The sequence below is a fragment of the Temnothorax nylanderi genome, unplaced genomic scaffold, assembly GCF_030848795.1.
Source record: "Temnothorax nylanderi isolate EJ_2023f unplaced genomic scaffold, tnyl_v1.0 TNYL_tig1193_pilon, whole genome shotgun sequence".
Taxonomy (NCBI): Eukaryota; Metazoa; Arthropoda; class Insecta; order Hymenoptera; family Formicidae; genus Temnothorax; species Temnothorax nylanderi.
This window is the reverse complement of record NW_027250255.1, coordinates 4,452-30,000: the sequence shown is the minus strand read 5'-3', so window position 1 is coordinate 30,000 and position 25,549 is coordinate 4,452. Positions and strand designations below refer to the sequence as shown.

The 25,549-nt window shown below is 35.7% G+C and overlaps 1 protein-coding gene, 1 long non-coding RNA gene and 1 pseudogene across 2 annotated transcripts; 1 reads left to right on the top strand and 2 right to left on the bottom strand.

The window, feature by feature from the left end:
* Positions 1 to 252: 252 nt before the first annotated feature.
* On the bottom strand, positions 253 to 2,712 carry LOC139786924 (uncharacterized; annotated as a pseudogene).
* A 4,449-nt stretch (positions 2,713 to 7,161) lies between these two features.
* On the bottom strand, positions 7,162 to 8,864 carry LOC139786922 (uncharacterized). The gene is made up of 3 exons (XR_011722465.1): positions 8,788 to 8,864; positions 8,566 to 8,699; positions 7,162 to 8,485 (listed from the first exon to the last, which is right to left on the bottom strand). It is a non-coding gene; the product is annotated as an uncharacterized lncRNA (long non-coding RNA).
* A 6,325-nt stretch (positions 8,865 to 15,189) lies between these two features.
* LOC139786923 (uncharacterized) lies at positions 15,190 to 23,715 on the top strand. The gene is made up of 5 exons (XM_071726027.1): positions 15,190 to 15,784; positions 15,946 to 16,041; positions 17,347 to 17,573; positions 23,524 to 23,596; positions 23,645 to 23,715. The coding sequence occupies exons 1-5, from the start codon at positions 15,190 to 15,192 to the stop codon at positions 23,713 to 23,715; spliced, it is 1,062 nt and encodes a 353-aa protein (XP_071582128.1).
* Positions 23,716 to 25,549: the final 1,834 nt, after the last annotated feature.

Here is a 25,549-nt window from a genome sequence, read left to right as displayed (position 1 = left end):
TCAAAGTCATATAAATAATTTACACCAGTGTTAAAGTTTGTGTTTACAATGCTATAACTCGATCCGAGTTTGTTGATAGTTGCTACAAAAATACTATTACGTAAGTAATTTTGTAGTCATTTGTAGTAATTTTTATATCTTACTACAACTACTAATATGGGCCGATTTTTAGCATCATGGACATATGTCTTAATTATAGTGAGAACATTGTACGTACTGGTCAAAATGTGTGTCTGTAATTATCGATCATACGTTCCTGCCATGGAACAGCTCCTGCTCCGTTGAAATAATTGCACCATTCGTCTCTAAGTTCAAGGGCGGCATTAGCATGACGATTACCTCCTTGATTGCCTAAATTTATCATTCCTGCAGCAGGTTCTTGCCGCCATTCTCCTGGCTGAATTCTGCACATAAGTTCGTCTTCTTCATCCAAAAATGCAGAAGGAGTATACATATGTCTCCCTACTACTTCAGTTCGCAACATATTGTGTATGCAACAACATGCTAATACAATTCTTGTAGCGTCATCTGGATCATACCGCATTGCAGCCCTAAAGATTTGGAATCTTGCTCCTAATATTCCGAAAGCGTATTCTGAGCATTGTCGTGCTCTGGACAATCTATAACAGAAAATAATTTTATAAACAATATAACTAAATTTTAAAATATATGCATAATAAAGTTGATCTATAGACAGACGTCATATTTTTTATGTAAAAGAAATTACCTATAATTAAATATTCTCTTATTTCTTCTGCCGCTAGATTGATCTCGCGGATATGGAATTAAAACTTTTATGCTTAAAGGGAAGCCTTCATTTCCAACTAAAACGAATGGAAATTCTTTTTCCACGTTAGGTAAAGATGCTGGTTCAGGAAGATTCAAGCTGTTATTGTCAAGATGAGCTTTAAGTGTGCATTTCTTCCATATGCCTGAGTCACTAATTCTACCATTAGCACCAACATCGACGTACATGAATCTAAGTTGTGCATCCACAACAGCGAGTAGCACAATAGAAAAGTACTCTTTATAATTATAGTAAAGAGATCCTGATTTCAGTGGTGGATCAATTTTAACGTGTTTGCCATCCATGGCTCCAACACAATTATAGAAATTCCAACGTTGTCCAAAGTCATTAGCCACAACCTTCCATTCGGTGTCACATGATGGCATTCTTAAATATTCCTCTTGTAGTACATTTATAATAGCAGCGCAAACTTCTTTAATTATACCGGAAATAGTAGGGGAGACCGGGGCTAAACAGTCCGTTTTTTTTCGGTGCCGATTTTTAACAACAAAATAAATAATTGTAGTTAAATATGGTATACCACTGTAAAGAGTGAACCTTTAGCTACAAAATTTATATAGGAAATTTTTGTCTACGTCGCTTTGTTTAACCGGTATAAAGCAAAAACGACAACGGTGGAAAAATTGAAATTTCAAAAATGCCGGGGTATAACAGTCTGCACTGCATTTTCAATACATATACGTACATCTAATCCTAAAAAATAATAGGATACATGCAATAATTGTTTTTTAAGAGAAAAATATAAAAATTTATTTAAAATTTTTATGCGAAACATTATTAAAAAATAGTTACGAGGGTTCCTCTTTCCGCAGAAGTCACTCGCCCGACTTGTTTCACTCCTCGACGTCCGATGACTCTATTCGGTGTCTGAACGGTTGTAATTCCCGTCTCATCCATATTCCATATGCAGTGAACCCGAAAATGCCTTGGAAATGCACCCGGACTGCTTACTGACCGATTAGCCCCAAACACAAGTTTCAGGTTTGATCGCCCACAAAATATTAGACATCAACGATAATAAAAAAAACTACACTGGATTCGTGTTCAGCATGCATTACTCTTTATAATCACGTACCTCGATATTTGGAGAGCAAATATTATTGCAGATATTACAAAATTTCCACGCGCAGAAAATGTAACTTTCACCTTTCGAAAACACGTTTGCCTTCGTAAAAATCATAACACGGCAGGTAACCTGCCGAAACTCCGTTGGTCACATGGGTACTATAAGCAGCGTTTACAATGTTAATAGCGAGTTCGCACAATATACAAGTTCCGAGATATTTGATTAGACGTATTTACCCCGTAGACGTTTTAGCCCCGGTCTCCCCTACGTCAGACGAAGGGATTCTTGACTTTCTCCTAAATGTATAAAACAACACATGTGTTAAAAAAAAAACATTCTAAGCTCGAAGAAATAGGGTGGGACGCAATTGACCACGTCGAAAATTAACTAATTTAATATAAATTTTTGATTGACTGATGATGCAGTGAAGAAACTCCGAGCGTTGGGGATTGTAAGTGACTGTAGTCAATCGCAATGTGGTCAAACAGGATGCTCTCGAAGAAATGAAAGAAAGAAATTTATCTAGTCTGAGAATGTTATTTATATTTAAGGCTCCTGGGTACTTGCCGTGGCCATGTTATATCGTGACGTCAGAGATGAGAAATGGCACGCAAGAATTCTCAGCGCTGGAATTCTCATTTCTCGCTTTTGATGAGATCTAACATGACCATGACAAGTACGCAGGAGCCTTAAGAATTCATAACATACCTGTTGCAAGATGTCGTAGTGTAAGAGACAACCTTTCATCTGGCGGAATACTCTCTCTTAAAATTGTATCCTGCTTTTGAATCAAAGGAGCTACTTTTTTTAAAAGGTTTTCAAATAAAACAGTATTCATGCAAAGGCATCTATAATAGAAATGTTTAAATCGTGTAACATGAAATACACCATATAGAGGCATCATTCTTTTAATTCTATTATGCATTTCTTACCGTCTGAATCTATTTGGGTCTTCAAAAGCTAATTCTAAAAAAAGATTATAATGCAGACTTCTCCCCTTCCTCCTCAAGAGATAAGGACTTGTCCATATATAACGATTACTTCTATATATTTCTTCTTCTGTAGCAATTATCAGAAGCATGAGAGCAATAAGTTTCCTTCTTTTCATTATTTCATGTCTATAAATTACTTCTTTATACGACATCATTTTGTAATTTATATTGTTTATATTCTAGTTGACTTCCACTATATTGTAAATTCTTCCAAAAGGGTTGCAATTTTTCTTTAGTATATGGAAAAAAACAAAATGGTAAAAAAACATAAGAATTTTTGTATAATTATTGTGGCAACCTCCGTCAGCCACCAAGCCTTCAGGGTAACCTTCGTACCTCCGCTCTGACGACACGTGGATTTTATGACAGCAAGCAGGTTATTATTTACGATGAACGCGGGGCATATTCAAGCTGTCAAATACGGAGAGATTCAAGTCATCGAAAAAGCAAGAATTTCAGATTGCTTCCCGGGTGACAGATTGCGAGTTTCACAGAACGCAAGTTACCTAGCAACACTCGTTGTTGATTCTCGCCGCCGAATTCTTCGGGTATAAAAGGAGAGCACGACGCAGAGAGAATTCGAAGTATTTCGGGCATTCGGCCAGAACGGTTGAGCTAGCCTCACCACGCCACTCTCGAAGAAGACCCAGGACCCTTCCCGGCTCGCCGGAGAAGAGGTAATAGCGCGTTCAACGGTCCGCCGAAGAACTCAGCCGCTATCCTTGCAGCACTACGCTGCAAGACGAAAGGTCGTCCTAAGCGACAGCCTCGCCAACGGCGCTCAGTCGCCTTCAGGTACCAAGCGATCAGTTCAGGATCTCTTCCCGAATCCGCCGAGGAAGATCATCGTGATCGATCCACCCTCTGGTGCAAGCCACCGAGAGGACAGCTCACGTAGCTCCAAGGCGAGATCGCTTCCAGCTCTTGATTGTTCTCTAACCTCCGGTGCCCAGACACCGACGTCAAAAGGTAACGAGACCTTAAGCGCTGAGTCGCTAAACGGCGCAGGTCGCTTAATCAAACATTCGTCGATTCTTGGCGCCAGCAGGCCAATTCAATTGGTCTCTCCCAAAATTAATAAACCCTTCTTTCCAGCGTCCTCAACTCCAAAATCAGAGGCAAGGACGCTTACAAAGAAGTACAAGGTTCCACGTCTTTCCTCTACTCTTCCGCCTTCATCACCAGAAACCTCTTCGTCCAAGTCCGAGACGGAAAAGCTCGTGGAAGAGTTTCAGGTTCCTCGCCAGCTCTCTCCTCTTCCAACCTCTCCGCAGAGAAACTTTAAGAAAACCATCGACAGAGCCACTCAGACCGAGGATCTTAAAGGACCAGTGGTGACACTTCAAAGTACAGCGACGCAAACGAAGTCACGAGGGAGAAGACGTGGAAGAAATATTCAAATTAATAATAAAAACAAAGAGAATTTTGTATGTTCAAGTTGTCATAAATGTTCACATTGTGGTAGACGTTGAAAAGCATTAAAATGTTAAAATAAATAAATGAGTTAATTTTCTTAGCGATTCCATAGAGAATAGGAAAGCTAGAATAACCTGCAAATCGTAAAAATAGGTTAAATTCCTAAAATTATTATTCTTCATTGAAACAAATAACAAAAACTCAGAACGTCGATCTCGACCATTGCTCAGGTTTTCTTTCAGTATTCGAAGTATTCACAGTAGCATCAGTAACTGCCTGTGTCAGTCTGAATACTTCACATGAAAAGAACCCGAGTGACGGTCGAAAAGTTCTACGTTTTTACAATAAAATACAGAAAATGCTATTTTCGGTTAAGACTGAGTCTTGATAACCTAATAATAATATATGAATTCTGTATACTTCTTCCAACTCGTTTTCCAACTTGTATACTTCTTTACAGTGATTTAAATAAAATGTTTATTAGCATAAAAAGTTCAAATATCGATTTAAAGTATGCAGATTTACTGCTTCCACAAAAAAGCTGTGTTTTAAGACTGACAAAAATCGGCGTAGTTTACTCAATTGAAAAAAGTATACAAAATTTACACAATAATACTATTATTAGACTACCAAGCTTCAGCTGAAACAAAAAATGGCATTTTCTCTAATTGATTGTAAAAATTATATCGGTATTGTTTTACTTATTATTGTAATTGTTTCACTTATTTATATACTTACGTGATCACGTTTGGTGCAGCTTTCCGCGAATTGTCACAAAGCAGCTGTTGTGCAAATTAATAAACTACTTTGATACTGAACGTCTAAATTAAGAATACGTTTTCCGACAAATAATATATAAAAAACACTACAAAATAGAAAAGTAATTAAAGGAGTGCCTACATATTTATACACAGACATTATTTGTATTATTTACTTACGTACATTTATGTTTAGTGCGGTTTTCCGCGAATTGTCGAAACAGCTATTGTTCAAATTGATAAACCGTTTTGATACTGAGTTTTGAATGTCTAAGTTAAGAGTGCGCTTTTCGGCAAATAATATGTGAAGAACGCTGCAAAATAACAACATTTAATTCAAGGAGAATATTCATGTCAGTCGACCTGGAAATTTTAAATAAATAAATAAACTTATCCTATACTTAATTATAAGCCGCATTATTCGCCGTCGTCACGCACACCCATATCACTCGCTCGCACATACACACCACGCTGATAATCATTTTGTTACTCCCGTCGCATTCTTCTATGAATTATTTTTATTTATTGTTATCCTTATTTATTTAAAATTTCGAGGTCTAGCAGCGCCAAGTTTTTTTACAAGAAAAATTTATGTATTTTAATAAAATATTTTTATTTTGTACTATCTCTGTAATTCTTTGTGATTAAATCTTTTATTCTATTGAAAAATACATATATAAACTTTGTATTTAAATACCTTGTATTCCCTCGTTGGATTAAATATTTTAATAAAATATTTTTATTTTGTACTGTTCCTCTGTAATTCTTTGTGACCACTAAAAAATACACATGTAAACTTTGTATTTAAATATCTTGTATTCCCTTGTTAAATTTAAATAAAATTTTTTAATCTTATAAAATTGTTATCATACATTCTTTTCTAATTGACACAATGTAAAGATTTTTCAAAGTAGTGCAACAATTATTTTTTGAGGCAATATATATGTTCTCTCTGTAATTGGCGCTGTAATTTAAAGAGATATCATTTCTTTTTTGTAATTGTAATAGATCACTTGAAGCGCGAACTCTTCTTTGATAAGGTAACATAATTTTGTGATGTGTATCACTTGGGTTATAATTTTTTGGAAATAAAGATACTACTGCTTAGATTTTTTCGAGATTTTTCGAGATACAAAGAGTACGTCTACCACTTGTTACTTAGGTTTTTTCGAGGTATAATACTACCACTTTCTTTTTTTTCGAGGTAACAACATATACACTACTATACGTGTACTTGGCGCCTTTCTTTACCTTTTTTTTAAGAAAGGTAATTTTGTACGGATATCACGCCTTTTTGTAGTGTTACGCATCTTATAAACTTATAATCTTATAAACAATATATCTTATAATCTTATAAACAGTATGTACAAGGTGTGAAGCTAAAGGTGTTACGGACTATTATTTCTAAAGAAAACAACAATTTAATATTTCTCTTAGTTTTTTAAAAATAATAATCTGTAACCTTTTTAGTTGTACACCTTGTTAATGCTATACATATGTATACCACAGAAAAAAATTACTACTTAAAAATAAAAATGTAATGTGTCTGAAGTTGTTAATAATAGGTAAAACGTTTGACACACACACACACACACACACACACACACACACACACACACACACACACACACACACACACACACACACACACACACACACACACACGCGCGCGCGCGCGCGCGCGCGCCTTAGGGTAGCAGAAGAGAGAACAAGAGAAAAGTATCTTCGCGAACAATGGAGCTAGTCTCATGACGATGAGTCAAGTATGTACAAGAGCGAGATCGCAATGACCGATATGCAAGTGGATTAACCTAGTCGCGAAACGTTCACCCGTTATACTGTTGAAGAACCGACCGCATAACATTCCGTCTTTTTCTAATCCCGCTGTGAATCGATTTTCCAGCTAACGTATATCTTATGTCTTCGCAAAGCGTAACTTTTAAATCCTTTAGGGAGATCAATCACTTCAAGACGACACATTTTTTTTAGAGCGATTGAAGAGAAAGACAGAGAGCTTGTAAATGTCGCAAATAACGTCTTGGACGAGTATAGTAGCGTATACGTCAAGTCGGGAGGCGAATAGAAGTTAAGCAATGGAGAAAAAAAAGACAGACCAAGATATGCGAGTTAATTCAGTTATGATATATTTTTATATATTTTACAGAAGACGTATAAAAGATGTAAGAGGACTTGCGGTAAAAATTCATGCAAGTCTTAATAACTTCAAGGATTAAACTGACGAATATACAAAAGCTACTAAATGTACTCAAAGCTACTTAATGATTAATACAATGCTAAATGAAGTGTTGTACAAAATTTGAATAGAGTCAAAGATTGCGGTCAGCTACATATTATATACACGAAAATTATTATATACACGAAAATGAATTACGAATGATTATTACGTAACGATGTTCATTGCGCTATATTTTCGCTTTGTTAAAAAATTATAATAAATTATAATAAATTGAGTTAATCGCAGCGCGCGACAAAGTTATGTACGTGAGCACTGTGAGCGATTTAATGATTGTAACCTTACTTGTATACATTTCCTAGAAAAATATTTCTATATTATGTTTAACAACAATATTAAATATTAACATTTCATAACTGCCAAACGTTTCCAGTTGAGCGCAATTGCACGAGTTACGAATCATTTATAGACTCTTTTTCTCAGTTAACTAGTTTCTACTGCGTTGAAATCTTGCATAGAAAAAAATGTATTAGCATACCGCGCAACAATCATCGATATCTAAGTAAACAATTAATCAAATATATACAGTATATATGCGTACATCTGGATTAATCCGAAAGCTTAGTCTCCATCTTTTGAAACATAAAATAATTTTATGCCACAACAGTGAAGTGCGGAATATTAAATAAAATGCGCCATTTAACAATAACTTCTAAGGTAACAAGTTTAATCTACGGTGACCTAAATTTAAACGTGAAAAGAAATTAAATTATTTCAATGAGTTCTCGAATCGTCCCCAAACAGAAATAGACATGAGTCACGTAGAAACGAATTTACTAATTCGTCTGAGTTATTCGATACAATGTTCTAGTTTAAATGTGACACTACTCTGTAAAATGTTAAGTTTTATTGTTTTCTCTACTCTACGATCAATATAACAATCTTTATAAATTTCTTTCTAAATAAAAATATTGTACACAATCGGAAAACTATTTTACAACATGAGTAAAGAACGAAGTCAAAAAGCGAAATAATCAATTTTGACGCGATTAAAGGGGATCATCAATGGCGATTGTATTAAACTCTAGTCCATACTGACTAAGAATCGCGGATTATGCGTGAAAATTGTAGAGTTTCTTGACAACTCTTATGTACAGATGGATTCAAGTGTTTCTGGCTTCATTCATCTGGTCCCATGCCTACTTGTTCAGCATGTCCGTTCATTACCAGTTCTTCAGTAAGGGAAATTAGCTTTAAAAAATCAATTAATTTCAATTAATTTGCGCATCTGCAAAGAGATTCTCGAAGATTGGATAATAATAACTACTTACCTTATAATTTTGTATCATAAAATAAATATTTGCATAAATATTAGTTTGAATGCGACCTTCAATCTGAGTTTGGGCAGCAACTCCCTTTGAGGAACAATTTTGTACCACATTGTAAGCTTCTGTCGACCATTTACCTGCAAAAGAGTAACATCAAAGTATAATTACATATCCAAAGATAAATAATTTTGAGTGTAGAGATGTATATATCTAAAATCTACTTACACGTAGGAGTTGATAATAATCTCGTTGATTGAAATGTGGCTTGGATCAGTCAACTCGCAAAACTGTAATATAATAATAAATCGATTAGAATTTTCGGAAACATTACTTCATACGATTCTTTCACACGATGACGGTTAATGTTAATTTTCGATTACCTTATTATTACGTTTCGCGTGTTCTATACTTGTCGTCATGACGAAACATCTGACCGAGACATTGCGCTTCTTGGCTATCTCAATATATCTCTTTCTCGAAGCTGGATCAGGATTGGTATTGTCTATAACTATACTTTTTCCTTGATTCAAGTATTGTTGGACTGCAGCAATGCACTTCTGCCAGCTGCCTAAAGTGTCTCTGTTGACGTATCCGTATTCCTTCAGATAATTCTTTGCAAAATGCGATTTTCCGGAGTCTGGACTGCCGACCATAAGTGTACCACCTGTTAATGGATATCTATAAGCACGAGGACAGAGCGGGCCTCTGTTCATATTTGACGTTCACGATGATATTCGTGTTATGCACGATGCTTCTGTCGAAACCGAGGAATCACATGCCGGAAAAATTTTACTTAGGTATTTATCATTAAAAGAATAACTTTGTATAATTCTCTTTTATGTTATTTCTCATTAGATCATGGTACGAAAGAAACAAACACATTTTTCCAGCGAGTAGATGGGAACCTTTTGATCCAACGAAAAGTTATGACAAGTATACAGTGTCGGATAAAAATAGGAAGAAAGATAAAATCTGATAAACTTAGATTCAACGAATTGTCCAATTTCGTTTAAAGGATTCAGATTCAAAGGACTGTAATTTAGTAGAGCTACATAATCGAGTAAATGAATTAAATATTATCACATAACTGAATGAATTTGAATCTAAATCCTTTAAACGAAATTGGACAATTCGTTGAATCTAAGTTTATCAGATTTTATCTTTCTTCCTATTTTTATCCGACACTGTATACTTGTCATAACTTTTCGTTGGATCAAAAGGTTCCCATCTACTCGCTGGAAAAATGTGTTTGTTCCTCTCGTATCATAATCTAGTGAGAAATAACATAAAAGAGAATTATACAAAGTATTCTTTTAATGATAAATACCTAAGTAAAATTTTTCCGGCATGTAATTCCTCGGTTTCGACAGAAGCATCGTGCATAACACGAATATCATCGTGAACGTCAAATGTGAACAGAGGTTCGCTTTTTCCTCGTGCCTAATCGCAATATTACATACATTAAAATAACATGCCAACATTGTGATATTGCTTCATAAGTTTTATCACTTAGTATCTTTACCTTAGTTACAATAAAATCGTAAAACGTATAATGGTGCGGTAATATAAGAAAGATCCTCCTTGACATACATTAACTGATCTACCATTACTGTTTTAAGCTCGCTGAATTCACGCTTCGGAACTTCTAAACATCTCTGAAGAAGCTGATAGATAGAATTACCTGTATGTGAAAATTTAATTTATGCAGTAGAACATTATATATCACGCCAATGTTACTCCAAAAGTGACACTGGAGTATTTTAATAACTTAAAAATTCTCTAAATCACTGAGACATTCACCTTTCTTCATTATAACACTCCGACGATAGCCAGATCCATCCCAATAACTGAATGTGATCTCAATTTCTTCTTCCTTCAACGCGTTCTGCTTTCTAGCCCATTCTTGCCTCAATTCTTCCTTAAGTTTATTTTCCTCCTCCTTCCTTTCCCTATCTGGCAAGAAACTTGTATCTACATCTGGATTTTTCTTAATCTTCTTAATTGCGAGGCCATCAGATTGCTCATTTTCTGACTGCGGGGATTTTTCGGCATTGTCTTCATCTAGATTAAAATACAAAGCTTGAATCTGTCTCTTCTGTTTGTTCTTTTCTTTTCCTGCTCTTTTTCACGTTCCTTGTATCAAAGCATGATATGTATGACTAGATGACATTCAGAGCACTGGGCGAAAATCACATAACATTCAGAGCACTGGGCAGAAATTACATGTGTGTATATATATATATATATATATATATATATATATATATATATATATATATATATATATATATATATATAATCACGGCAAACCGCATATATAACATCGTGTTATTTTTATTACATTTAGGAAAATTATTTCATATTAACTCAATAGACGTTAAACTTGCATACATAGGGAGCTTTCCAACAAGTGACACAAGCCGACACAAACGTCGTTCTATCTTTCTTTTTTGGCAATGAGTAACAAAGACAAAACGATACCTGTGTCGACTTGTGTCGCTTGCTGGAAAGCTCTCATAAGTGAATCTCGCGTTTTATGTAAAATTTTGTAAGAAATCGCCGAAATCGGTAATCTAACCTATACTACGTTTACGCGAACGTTACTTAATTCTGTAGTAACTTACGAACGATACGATAATTCCTCCGCATAAACGGGAGATTTTATAGTAACTACGATGATATCGTTCGTATAAGTTACCACAGAAGTAATACTCACGTAAACGTAAACTATTATTCTTTGACTTATCAAGAGTTGTAAACTATTATAATTCCTGTCACATGCACTTAGTCGCGTAAAAGAGTCACGGTGCGGTTTCGCTTCGCGTCGTATAATAATAGGATAATTACATGTAAATAAAACAATTACCTTGAATCAGAAAAAATATTAATCGTCGCGTCGCGTAAAGAGTCACGGTCGGTCTCGCTCCGCGCGTACTTGACGTGGGACACTATACCGTGTTATAGGTTATAACTGACTGTGACAGGTGACAGCGCGCTAAACGCACTGTCTGCACTGGTCTGCACTCGCGCAGTACACACACGTATACATATGTGCATATCGAAACTGGCGATACTAGCACCGCCCTGGTGTCGAAAAAGTGAAAGTGACGCGACTCCAGCCAATGAAATGATGGCATGGTATGAGAGACGTCGGCGTTAGGAGGAGTATCTTAATTAAAAATTTTCACATTTGGACTTTGCGTCGCAATATCTCCGCTCGTAGGGCACGTAGCGGAAATATTATAAGAGAAACCCCCCCCCCCCCTAATTCGACCCCAAGCTATCGATTAAGCCTACTTAGAACTTGATCCGTTCACTCGTTATCGAGATCTCAACATCTCGAGTACTCGCAACTCGTCGCGTCGCGTAAAAGAGTCACGGTCGGTCTCGCTCCGCGTGTACTTGGCGCGAGACACTACCGTGTCTCTTGATCAACTTCTTAAAATATAGCTTTATATTGTAAGTGCTACATACACTGTAATTTATTTTTATCTTTCTATATAACATTTATTAATACTTTATATTTTATCTATGAACATGAAATTTATTTCTATCATTTTTATTAGATTATAACAAACCAATAAACTGCATTGATGAAAACGGAAATGAAAATAGGACTGATATACAAAGCGGTGACTATGATTATCTAGGGAAGACAGATAGTCCAGTTATAAATGGTGAGTTTTCTCTAAATATTATCAACTTCTTTAAATACAGTTTTATATTGTGAGTGCTACAAAGTAATTAATTTTTATCTTTTTGCATTTTACATTAATACTTTATATTTTATTGTTAAACACGAAATTTATTTATTTCTGCTGTTTTTATTAGATTGTAACAAAACAATTATTTGCGTTAAAGATAATAAAAATGAAAATAAGACTGATATACAAAACGGTGACTGTGATTATATGGGAAGACAGATCTATATGCTGTTTCCTCTTAATATTATTAACTTCTTAAATATGGTTTTATTGTAAATGCTCTATACACAGAATTTTATTTATATTTTTCTATATTAGATATTAATACGTTAAACTTTTTACTAATAAAAATAAAAATAATATTAATATACAAAACTTATACACAAGATAAAGACTGTGATTACCAGAGAAACTGACGTTTTAATATTTCTTTGTGAATATATCCTTAATATTATATCATACTCTTAATATCTTTAATGTCATGTATTACTGTAAATTCTTCAGTAGTAAAAAAGACTGTCTCTTTCCAGGAAATATACACGATTCGTCGCAAAATAATAACATTGAGATGATTGACGATGTAAATGCACATGATGCAATAGTAAATAATACAATAGAAAACAATATCCTAATTGCAGACAATGATATTTCTCAATCCTGTAAGTCACATTAAATTTATTTTTAAAGTTGCATGTGATGTGTAATATTTTGTAGCTTGTACATTGCTTAACATTGAATCCTGCGCGACTAACAATGATTTCTCCTTTGGTTCTCTCCTATTACTTTTCTCCAGCCATCAGGTAAATGTTGGATAGGTCAATCAATCATAGGATAATGATACAAAAGCGAAGAGAATTAAAGAAAAACTTATTTCCCTTGCGCGATTCAATGCCGAGTAATGTTTAATTATCTCAAATGTACTATTTTTGCAAAAATATAAATTAACGTGTTATAAAACGTTTGGTCAGATTTATTGTTATTTTACTTATGCTTATTTATAGATTTACATAATCAGTTCGAGCAAACTACTGTACAGAATTGCGTCAAGAAATTAAATTTTAGCAATGCTGGTATGTACAAATTAAATATAAGTATTTTATGAAGACTCTTACAGTCTTAATAACTGTTAGCAGTTTTTTACAAATTACTATTTGTAAAAGACTACTAAGGATTATTTATTTAAAAATAATTTTAAAAAATAAACTGTTAGATACTACTGTTAGAACATAAATAAATTAATATAAATTATTTACAAAAATAATTTCTGAATATTTACATTTATTAATAGATATAATATAAAAATTAATCATATTACAAGTAGTTTTATTTAATACAAATTTATAAAAACAATTGCTATGTATTTATATTTAAAAAAGTAATCTATTTATACTAAAATTATTTTATTTTTTTATACTAAATATAGATAACGATAACGGAAGTAGTGATGATGAATCGGAGTACGTTCCTTCAGAAAATGAATGTACATCATCAAATAATAATATCAGTCCACATAAGGAATCAGCTGTAAGAAAATCTGTATCCTCACAGTCCAGTGCAGATTCTTCAAAAATAAGTATAAGTGGTACATCAGCATGCAGAGATGAAGAGATGTACGTTGAAAAAAGTAACGTTAAGTCCAAACGGCACTGTTGTGTTTTTTGCTTGAAATTGCAATCTCAACTCGCACGGCACTTAGAAACAGTGCACCGTGATGAACCAGACGTTAAAAAATTTGCTGTTTTGCCTTAAAAAAATGAAAAAAGGCAAAAAATTATAGATATCCTTCGAAAACGTGGTGATTTCTTGTTCAATACAAAGGAAAATATTAATACAGGACAATTAATTGTATCAAGACGACCCAATGTAACTTCTCTTATAACTGCTACGGATTTTATTGCTTGTTTGAAACGCGGAGCATATTACGCGAAAAGCTCAATACGTTACCATTCACGTAATTGTCACAAAAAGAATTTCAGCAAAAGTAAGAGTATTATGATTATGGGCAGAAGAGTAATGAACAGACTGCATCACTTAGCAAATGAAACACTACAAATAGTGTTTCCTGTTATGAGAGACGATGAAATCACACGTATAATTAGATACGACGAATTATTGATCATCTATGCAAATAAAATGTGCACAAAATACAAAGCCCAACATCAGGCCGATATGATTCGAGCAAGATTGCGTGTTCTCGGACGTTTCTTATTAGCACTAAAGAAAATTAATAAAGATATCGAAGACTTCAAATCAATCTATCAGCCTAAGTTTTATGATTACTGCATCTCTGCAATTAATACAGTCGCAGGTTATAACAACGAAGAACAAATGTATAAAGCACCAGCTACTGCATCTATGTTATCAACACTAATTAAACAAATAGGAAACATCTTTATTGCAGAATGCATTAAGAAAGAAGATGCAGAAAAAAAGAAATTAGCCAAAGATTTTCTGAAATTGTTAACTGTTGACATTGGAATAAGCGTGAATAAAACAGTAATGGAAACTCAAACTGCTAAAAAAAGACATAAAAGAGAAATCCTTCCATCACTAGAAGATATTAACTGTTTATATAAATATTTGAAACAAAAGAGAACGGAAGCTTACGTGGCGTTACAAAAATCTTTCTCATATTCTACATGGCTCTCTTTAGCAGAGGTTACGGACTCCGTTTACACGGCACCGTTAATCGGGTTTTATAACATCGGTAGTTCTTAGGCCGGTCAATCACAGCTATTCCATTCTTCTGAAGAATGATTACGATTGGTCTTCCTGACAACTACCGATGTTATAAAACCCGATTAACGGTGTCATGTAAACACAGTCATTGACATCTATTCACGTATTTAATAGACGGCGAGCAGGAGAAATAGAAAGAACACTTATTGAAGACTTTAAAACTTACGAAAAAGTAAATGAACACATGAATAGTGATATTTATAACACTTTATCAATAGAAGATAAAAAGATTGCTGAAAACTACGTTAGATTTTGTATACGCGGAAAAAGGGGACGTACTGTCCCAGTTTTATTATCACAAGAGTTATTCCATTGTGTAACTGAAATTTTAAAATGGCGAAAAGAAGCTGATGTACCAAGTAAAAATCCATATATCTTTGGATTACCTGATGTTACTAAAGACAATCGCTACAAGCATCTCAAAGCTTGTGGTTTGATGCGCAAATTTGCGGAAGAATGTAATCCAAGTGATCCTGAAACTTTGCGCGGTACAATATTGAGGAAACAAATAGCAACGTATTGTGTTCAACTGAATTTAAATGATGCTGAAGTTTCGGAGTTGGCCACATTCATGGGCCATGCGGATAAGATACATAAACAACATTATAGGCAGCCCCAGGCGAGCAGAGATATTTTAAAAATTTCTCAATATTTGGAAGCGGTTGTAGGAAAGACACAAAATTCGAGACACGAATCTTCATTAGACAATGAAGTCGAAAATCTTAACGATTCTTTTAACATCAGTAATGATATCAATGACTGTACTGATACTATACAAAGTAAGAAAAATTGATGCTTTAATTATTATATACAAAAATGTAATTAAATATAATTAAATATACAGCTTCACCATACACATACAGTATATTCTTTGTTCGTAGTAGTTTTGGTATGTATTCTTAGATATTTTTCAAAATGGTAATATAAATTATTATTTCAGATGTATCCCCGTGTGTCACAGAAGAAGCTTCAACATCATATGAAAATCAGGATGAAAATCAGAAAACTCCCATTAATAAGAAACGCAAAAGATCTAGTGAGTTTTTCACTATATATAACAGTTTGCTCTATTATATGAAGTGTGCTGTATCATTCTAAACAGCCTATTATTTCAAATTTTGCACCAAGATTAATATATTATGTAGGTGTTCTATTTCAACTTTTGCACCATAATATCTCAGGGATGATTTTATTGAAAAATGTTTCAGACAATAGTTGTATGGTTTGGAGAGAGCCATCAAATAAACTGGCTAAATATTGGGTCCGGTGCTTTGAATTCAAACCTAACTTGATTTTTTAAAATAGAAATCCGAATTTTTATTGTACCATCTTTTTCTACTAATTAATTTGAACAACTTTTGTCTGAAACATTTTTCTATTTGCCTAATACTTTTTGAGATATTCAAGGAAAATTAAATAATTTCTTTTTTAATATTTAGTTTACAATATCTCGACAATTATTTGTCAGAGGAAAAAGTGATACAGAACTTTTTGACTTAATTTCGTCTCAAGAACATGCTATTGCAATAGTATTCCAATTTTTTAAATATTTGTATATACATGCTCCAAGGAGATGCATACATAAATATTTAAAAAAATTGAAGTACTATTGCAATAGCATGTTCTTGAGACGAAATCAAGTCAAAAAATTCTGTATCACTTTTCCCTCTGACAAATAATTGTCGAAATATTGTAAGCTAAATATTAAAAAAAAAATTATTTAATTTTCCTTGAATATCTCAAAAAGTATTAAGAAAATAGAAAAATGTTTCAGACAAAAGTTGTTCAAATTAATTAGTAGAAAAAGATAATACAATAAAAATTCGGGTTTCCATTTAAAAAAATCAAGTTGGGTCTTAATGGGTCTAAAGTAGGCGCCAAACCCAACATTTAGTCAGCTCATCTTATGGCCCCCTCCAAACTATACAACTTTTGTCTAAAACATTTTTTAATAAAATTATTGATTCCTGAGATATTACGTGCAAAAGTTAAAATGGGACACCCTGTATAACATTATGCAAGAATATTTTTCGATATGTAGACTATTGCATTGAACATGTATCATTTAATGCTAGTTTTTTTTTACTCTTGTATGATTACATTGTGTTTACTGTCGCAATTGAAAACTTATCATTAACTGTGTTCAGCAGAAAAAACGGCAATGTAACTGTTGTAAGATTATTTAATTCTATGATTGATTCATAGTTAAATTCGGCAGGAACTACAAGTAAGAACCAATCATTAATGAATCTTACAACAGTTGCAAAGTTATTTTTTCGGCTGACTGCAGCTATAGTGTGCATAATTGTATGTATTATTTTTTAATATTGTTCCTTTTTAGCCTCACCCTATAAAAAAACTAAAAAAGTGCGCTGGACTGAAGATGAAAAAGAAGCAGTGCTCAGAGCATTTGCTAAACATATGGAAAATCTCACTCTACCGTCATTAAAAGAAATTCAACAAATGAAAAAAAAGTACACTTTATTGGCTAATAGAACGTCACCCCAAATCAAAACATGGATTCACAAACAGAAAACTTTGAAACATACATGTCAATATTTTATTTTAGTACATTTTATCTTACAAATGCTTCAACTTATTCATTTAAATAATGGAATATTTCAGGAAAGAGTTATGTTTCATAGTCCAGCTATTATATTGGGCTTTACTTTCATAAATCTTTTTTTTTATTGATCATGATAATGATGATTACATCATCAAGAAACGCTGTAGAGAATATAGGATCTGTGAAATGTATCATCTTATAGTAATAATAGACTACTTCTCTATTCTAAGTATACTATCAAATCTGTTGTCCACTTGCACCAAAGAGTTATGATTTATTTTTAGAGTTTAATAGTATACTGGAAAAAAATAGTTTTAAAAGAAAGATAATTTTATTTTTATACTTACAGTGTGCAATACAATTTCTACATTCAAGTAAAGGTATTTGAGTTTTGTTTAAGAGTTTCTAAACTTTTCTTTTATTTGTAAGAATGTATAATTATGAAATAAAGTATCGTATATTATACTATTTTTGTATATAATTAAAACATCTCAATTTCTCAACAATTCTACATCTTATGTAAAGGTTTATTTTTTTAGATTTAAATTTTAGTAAAAATAGTTGCAATTAATGCTATTCGATGTTGCATTTGCAAGCTCTTGTAACGTATAAATCATCAATTCTTTTCGTTCTTTTACAAAACAAAAAGTAACTGTACCATATAGTATAGAATAAACTATGTTAGCCAGAGATGTAAACTATATTTTTCTTAAGTTACAGACGTAATAACGGTATTACACAGAATTTGACAATATAAAAATTTCTTTTTATTAAAACGATGAGACTCTCATGTGCAACATGAAACAACAATGCAGAGACAACAAATGGATACATTAATGCCATTGTGCGCTTACACTCAATGGTCTCTGTATTTTGGGAAATATGTTCTCTGGTTTACATAGTTTATACTACGATTCAGTTGCTTTATTTTATGGAAGAACGAAAAGATTTTATGACTTCTATGTTAAGACCTTACAAATGCAGGCACATCGAATAGCATTAACGGACCTATCTGTATTAAATTTGATACCTAACTAATTAGCATAGACCTGTACATAAAACGTAAAATAGTTATAATTTATAATAAGATCCAGCAAACATTAACTAAGAGTAATATAACCTGAATATTATAATTTCCTACTCACCAATATAACTGTTACGTACAATGTGTGTTTTATTACAGTTACATATTTGAGTAGAAAATTATGATATTGAAGTTACATTATTATTAGTTGGTGTTTGTTGAGGAGACTTATTTTATTATTGTGCCCCGTTGTGGCTAGGGGCACCGGGTTCTTTCGGTCCACGGAGGAGGCGGGATTATTAATGATTACAACACACGACACTTTTAATAAACTGACCGTATAATTAACTCTGATTGACCGTTATTACAGAATTGCCCGTTACTGGTCTGCTCCCTGACTCACATTGCCCTCTCGTCTCCTTTTGTCGCTTCCTTTTGTATCCTCGTCCTGTCCTTCGTTATCGCTGAGTTGCTCGGTCGTATGTGGGCCGATCGCGCAACTCATCTCGTTCTGATTCGGCTTGCGTAATTCTATCGGACTTTCGCGGTCGCGTTCCTTATTGTTATTCTCGGTCTTTCTTCTTTATTATTACATTCTTTTCTTTAAACAGTATTTCTTAATCTATTTCGTAATACTAATTGGGGCCGCAACATCATTTAAACATGACTACCGAAGGAGCCTCGAGGGTACTCGGCAATAATCTAGAAGCAATGATATTATTGATTATTGATATAAATTTAATTTGTCATTATTAACATGAATATATTTGAATAATACATTATTATAAATTCATGATTTTTTATCATACATGGGATGATATTGGCCAATAGAAGGCCACGTATATAAAAAATATTCATTGAACGTTATTATATCCAATATGGTTCTCGCTTGGCTCAAATCGCGACGTCTGCGCATCCCTCTATCGAGCACACCTTGTTTTCCTTCCACCATTAGCGCGCTATTAAGTCATTATATCCTTGTTTTATATTTAATGTATGATAAAAATGGAATGACCCAATTTCGTGCCAATTTTGGTATAAGTACGTTCTGAATAAGGGCTACAGAAAACCCAATGGGTGCATTCAAGGGTCGATTATGTATCTTGAAACGAGATAAAAATTGCAACAGTGAACAGATTTTACTAGATTTCGACAAATGAAATTGTAGATACACTAGTGAATTTGCTCACTTTTGTAATTTTTACCTCATTTTAAGATACACAATCAACCCCCAGATGCGCAATCATTTTTTGAGTGATTAAGTAGCAAGATAATGATTTGTTCTTACCTGTATATCCAACCAATCATAATCAATTGCTAATTATTCGCTCAGTGAGCGGTTGAGCATCAGGGGGTCGATTCTGAGGGTCGATTCTGTATCTTGGGACGAGGTGAAAATTACAAAAGTGAGGAAATTCACTAGAGAATCTACAATTTCATTTGTCGAAATCTAGTAAATCTGTTCACTTTTGTAATTTTCACCTCGTCTCAAAATACAGAATCGACCCCCTGTATCTTGGGACGAGGTGAAAATTACAAAAGTGAGGAAATTCATTAGAGAATCTACAATTTCATTTGTCGAAATCTAGTAAATCATCTGTTCACTTTTGTAATTTTTACCTCGTCTTAAAATACAGGGGGTCGATTGTGTATCTTGAAACGAGGTGAAAATTACAAAAGTGAACAGATTTACTAGATTTCGACAAATATAATCGTGGGTACTCTAGTGAATTTCCTCACTTTTGTAATTTTCACCTCGATTCAAGATACGCAATTGACCTCCAGGGGGCTTATTACGGTTCTTGAAACAAGGTGAAAGTTACAAAAGTGAGGAAATTCACTAGGGTATCTACGATTTTATTGGTCGAAATTTAGTAAATCTGTTCACTTTTGTAATTTTCACCTCGTTTCAAGAACCGTAATCGACCCCCAGAATCGACCTCCATGGGGCCTATTACGAATCTTTTCACGAGGTGAAAATGCAAAAAGTGAGAGAATTCACTAGAGTATCTACGATTTCATTGGTCAAAATCTAGTAAATCTGTTCACTTTTCGCATTTTTACCTCGTGAAAAGATACGTAATAGGCCTCCAGGGGGTCGATTGTGTATTACATAACTTGGGTGAAAATTACAAAAGTGAGCAAATTCACTAAATGTTGATCAATGAAATTATAAATATTCTGACAGATGTCTATACTAGATCGTTAATTTCATCAAAAAAGGTGTGTTGACTGGATTTCCAGTTCGGGCCAGAATACCCCAAATGAAATGGCCGCTCACCTTAGAGCATATATAACCGGAAGAGGCATTGCCTATACCTCCCATGGAACAAGCCGTGTCCAACATCATGCGAGAGAGAAACGTACATTGTACGAGAGAGAAAGATAGTGAATCCTAATCACCCGTAATGCGCATGCGCCATGCATCGTCTGCTATATAGTTCTCAATACTGCGCATGCGCATTGTAGACGATTAGAATCCACTACCTTTCTCTCTCACATAATGTACGTTTCTTTCTTGCACAATGTTGGACACAGGCTCGATGGTTAATTCCCCTTCCAGTTATATATGTTCTAAGCCGCTCACGCAACACACATGTAGAGAGCCTCTAGAAGAGAGAGAGAGGCGCCAACGGGTCATGTGACCAGCCCTCCGTGATTGGCTGGCAACAATGGGTGCTTTCCATTTAGTGACACAAGTGGACACTAACGTCGTTCTATCTTTCTTGGCATTTAATGAGCAAGAAAGATAGAACGAGATTTGTGTCGATTTGTGTAAATAGAAAGCACCCAATATGTAGTAAAGTGGACATTGCGAGATTGCGATGCCAATACAGAAGAGCGCAGGAGTGACCAGACTCTCCTCACATCTCCTACGCTCTTCTGCATTGGCGTCGCAATCTCGCAATGTCTACTTTACTACATATTGTTGCCAGCCAATCACGGAGAGCTGTCACATGACCCGTTGGCGCCTTTCTCTCCTAGACGCTCTCTACACACATGCCAACACATGTCCGCCAGGTATAACATACGCACTAACCACACACCGCCGTCATTTTATCTGGGGTACTGGCCGTTACGGCCGGGACACAATACAAAAATATGTACAGGCAATAGGAACAGGAAATAGAAACAGAATGCATTATACACGGTTCCGATAGGTTGAAAATCTATTGCCTGTGTTATTTCCTGTTCCCGTTACCTATGCCTTTGTATTGTGTTCCGGCCCTCAGTTTTTTTCATAGCAAAGCCCGAAGTTAGTGTATCATTTCTATCGTCTTCTAGAATACATAATGCTAAAACAATATTCTGATTGATTCTTCAGCTTATGTTTACGTTTTACGTTTAGGATCATCGCACACAAAATTGCATAGACTGCATAAGCATAGCATAAGACCGCTGGACCAATGAACATCTTATATAAATTAATATGGCGACTTTATGCTGGATGCTCATTGGTTTAGCGGTCTTATGCTACAATTATGCTAAGCTATGCATTTTGTGTGCGATGGCCTTAAAGATCAATCCAGACAAACTTACATAGGTGCATAAGCAAATGCATAAAGAGATAGATTGGTCTATTTTCTTATGCACATGTATATGGACCAATCAATTTTCTTATGCTTATGTTCATGCGCTATGCAAGTTTGTCTGGCTAATAGACCTTTAAGGCCATCGCACACAAAATTGCATAGGTTGCATAAACATAGCATAAGACAGCTGGACCAATGAGCATCTTATGTAAATGAATATGGTGACTTTATACTGGATGCTCATTGGTTTAGCGGTCTTATGCTACGCTTATGCTAAACTATGCATTTTGTGTGCGATGGCCTTATAGGTTAATCCAGAAAAACTTGTATAGATGCATAAACATATGCATAAAGAAACGGATTGGTCTATTTCCTTATGCACATGTATATGGACCTTTCAATTCTCTTAGGCCCGGTGTCTACAATGCTAGAACTGTGTCCAAGTTTCGGTTTAAGCCAATCAACTTGCAGCTTTTACAGAAAAGTAGCAGTTTCATTGGCTTAAACCGAAACTCGGACGCAGTTCTAGCATCGTGGACACAAGGCTTTAGGGCCGGTCTACGATGGATATTGTGTCTCTTTGCGGTCGAAGAATAATAAACTATGATTGGCCAATTCTTACGGCTTACAACATTCATTATAGACCGGCCCTTATGCTTATGTTCATACGTTATGCAAGTTTGTCTGGATAGACCTTTACAGGTTCAATTGCGTTTAAGGTTAAAGGCTTTTACAGAAAAAAATCCCGTAAGGACGTAAGACGTAAGCGTAAAAAAATCGACCAATCTCAATCGAGTATTTTCACCTATCGGGTTTTACGGACAGTACAATACTCGATTGGGATTGATCGATTTTCTTACGCTTATGTTCTTACGGAATTATGTGTGAAGGTCTTAACAGTTGCAGATTGATCAAATAGGCTCAAGTCTAAAGCCGGTTCTACAATACGTCGCAAACGATAGCAACTGCCAGTTGAAAAGTGTTATTTCTGATTGCCGATTGCCAGTTACTGTCGCCAAAAAATTAAAAGTTCGCCAACTCTCTTTTGACAACTGCAATTGACAAGCGCAACATGGAAATAACACTTTTCAACTGGCAATTGCCATCGTTTGCGACGTATTGTAGAATGGTCCTAAAGGTACAATTTCACGATGACGCTCGACGCTGGATTCGAGCGTCAAATAGCTAAATTGTGTTTAGCTTTGACGCTCGACGCTCATTTCAGCCAATCCAGTGGTTAGGTTGTGACCGGACGGCACGAGTTAAGCCCGATTCCGGCGGATAATGTTCCTATCGAACGGTCGCCACTCGGTTTCACCTTCGACTACCGAGAAGGTATGTTAGAATCAACGCCCCGATTCTTCGCAAAACGCTAATATTATTTCTTTCTTTCAGATCGATGTCCCTGATGGATCACCGTTGCTGCTACCCGTCTCCAGATCCTCGCCTATTCGCATACCGGATAATGGTAAGTATCGCTAATAACTTAGCCGCTAACTCCCTTCCTCTATTTCAGATTGGCATCCAGGATGGACCGCCGTTGCTGCTACCCGTCTCCGGATCCTCGCATTACCGCATACCGGATGAAGGTAAGTCTCGATAATTATTTTAATTATATACTAATACTTTTCTTCTGTTGCAGGTTCCTGCCCAAGATGGATTGTCGCTGCTGCTGAACTTCCCCGGATCCTCGCTTTATATCGCATACCGGATTGCCGCTGGACAACGATGGATCATCGCCAAAGGACAAGGTAAATAGAAGGTAAGTATAGTTAATTGTATAATTAATCTTGAGACTTTGTTTCAGAAATAATTATTCTTTAATTGTAGATCATTATTTCAACTCTACAGGCCGTTTCACAATTGTCATAAAGGTGCTTCACAACGATGGTATTGCGCCTCGGTGTGGATTGCGCTTTTTCGATAAAAGTTGCACAATTGATTAATTTGCGTATCTCGGCTTATTGGTTTCGTCGATACAATGCCTTTTATTAAGATAATTAATTTCGCCAGAGTGCTCAATGCCCCTTGGCAATTACTCCCAGATCACGTGACACATACGTGATTATCACTCTATCATACAATGTCCGTGCGCACAATTAACGCTGGAGTATTCGGTTGTTTTATACAATAATTAACACCGTCCGCACAATACTTTGTATCCGCGTAACCCAATGCTCGCGGTTGTTATATACTCGATATGCACTTCCGTTAGTTAACAATGTATCCGAATTTCAACTCGACGTATTCGGCTAACACTCGATTGTAGTTGGCAACTCGGTGCCCCTCGCTATTGTTAAACGAGTTATTTTACGCGATAGTACGCGGGAGTTCCCGGTTGTTAAGTATAACACGTATGCTGTGAGTATAGAGCGTGATACGTCTTTTCGCTACGGCTATACCCGAGAGACTGCCTCGAGCAATGGCTCTCGCTTCGCCTCCCCACTATGCCGAGTCGTTCCCACTCCCGAACTTTCTCTTTTCGCCTATTGTACTCGGCACGTACGCCCGGCGCGATCACGCGAAAACAACATGATTATCACGCGCCCGCCGAATGCCCTATTGCGCACTTCGCCTTCGCGATCGTTCCAGAAGGTTCCCGTGGAATTTTCCACGCGCAGCGCAGTGCGAGAACCTTCCACCTTCGATCCCGATGCACCAGGTTTTCACCTTTTGGAATTCTTTAGTGTCGTTGACGCCGACCCGTGCGCACCTCCTTGGAGATGCCCTCGATGACGATTCCGGGTGATTTTCCTGTAGACGATGTCCGGGTGACTTTTCGGTCGTCGGCCGTTGACGCCGACCCCTCGGATGCCCTTCTGGGATGCTTATAAGGCCTCTCCTGGCCTTTGTTCCCGGGGAAGATGCTTTTCCCGGGAACTTGGTCTGGCCATGACGCCGACCCCCTGGGAGGGTGTCCCAGGTCCCCGAAAGATGGGTAAGGGCCTTTGTTCCTGGAGGAAATGGTTTTCCCGGGAACTTGGTCTGACGATGACGCCGACCCCCTGGGATGGTGTACTAGGTCCTTGGGAAGTGGCTGAACACCTTTGTTCCTGGGGAAGATGAATTTCCCGGGAACTTGGTCGGATGATGACGCCGACCCAGCGGACGTGTATACCAGGTCCAGGGAATGCTCCTCCGGGCCCTGATTCTGGAGATTGTCGCGGTTCATCGCGTACGCACTACATTATTCTCACCGACCCGTGTGCGCGAAACTAAAACTTCTCTCGTCATGAACCACCGAAATAAACGTTTTTACGGTCGGCAGAGTGTCGAAACTATAATTTACTTTATTCTTCTGACCACGCGGGCAAAGCGCTCTGTGGCCTAGTCTTATTGTCTAAACGGGCCTGATGGGCCTTACGCCTAACTTATATCTAACGAACTTATATCTACGATGATTCGGCGGCGGAAACCCAAG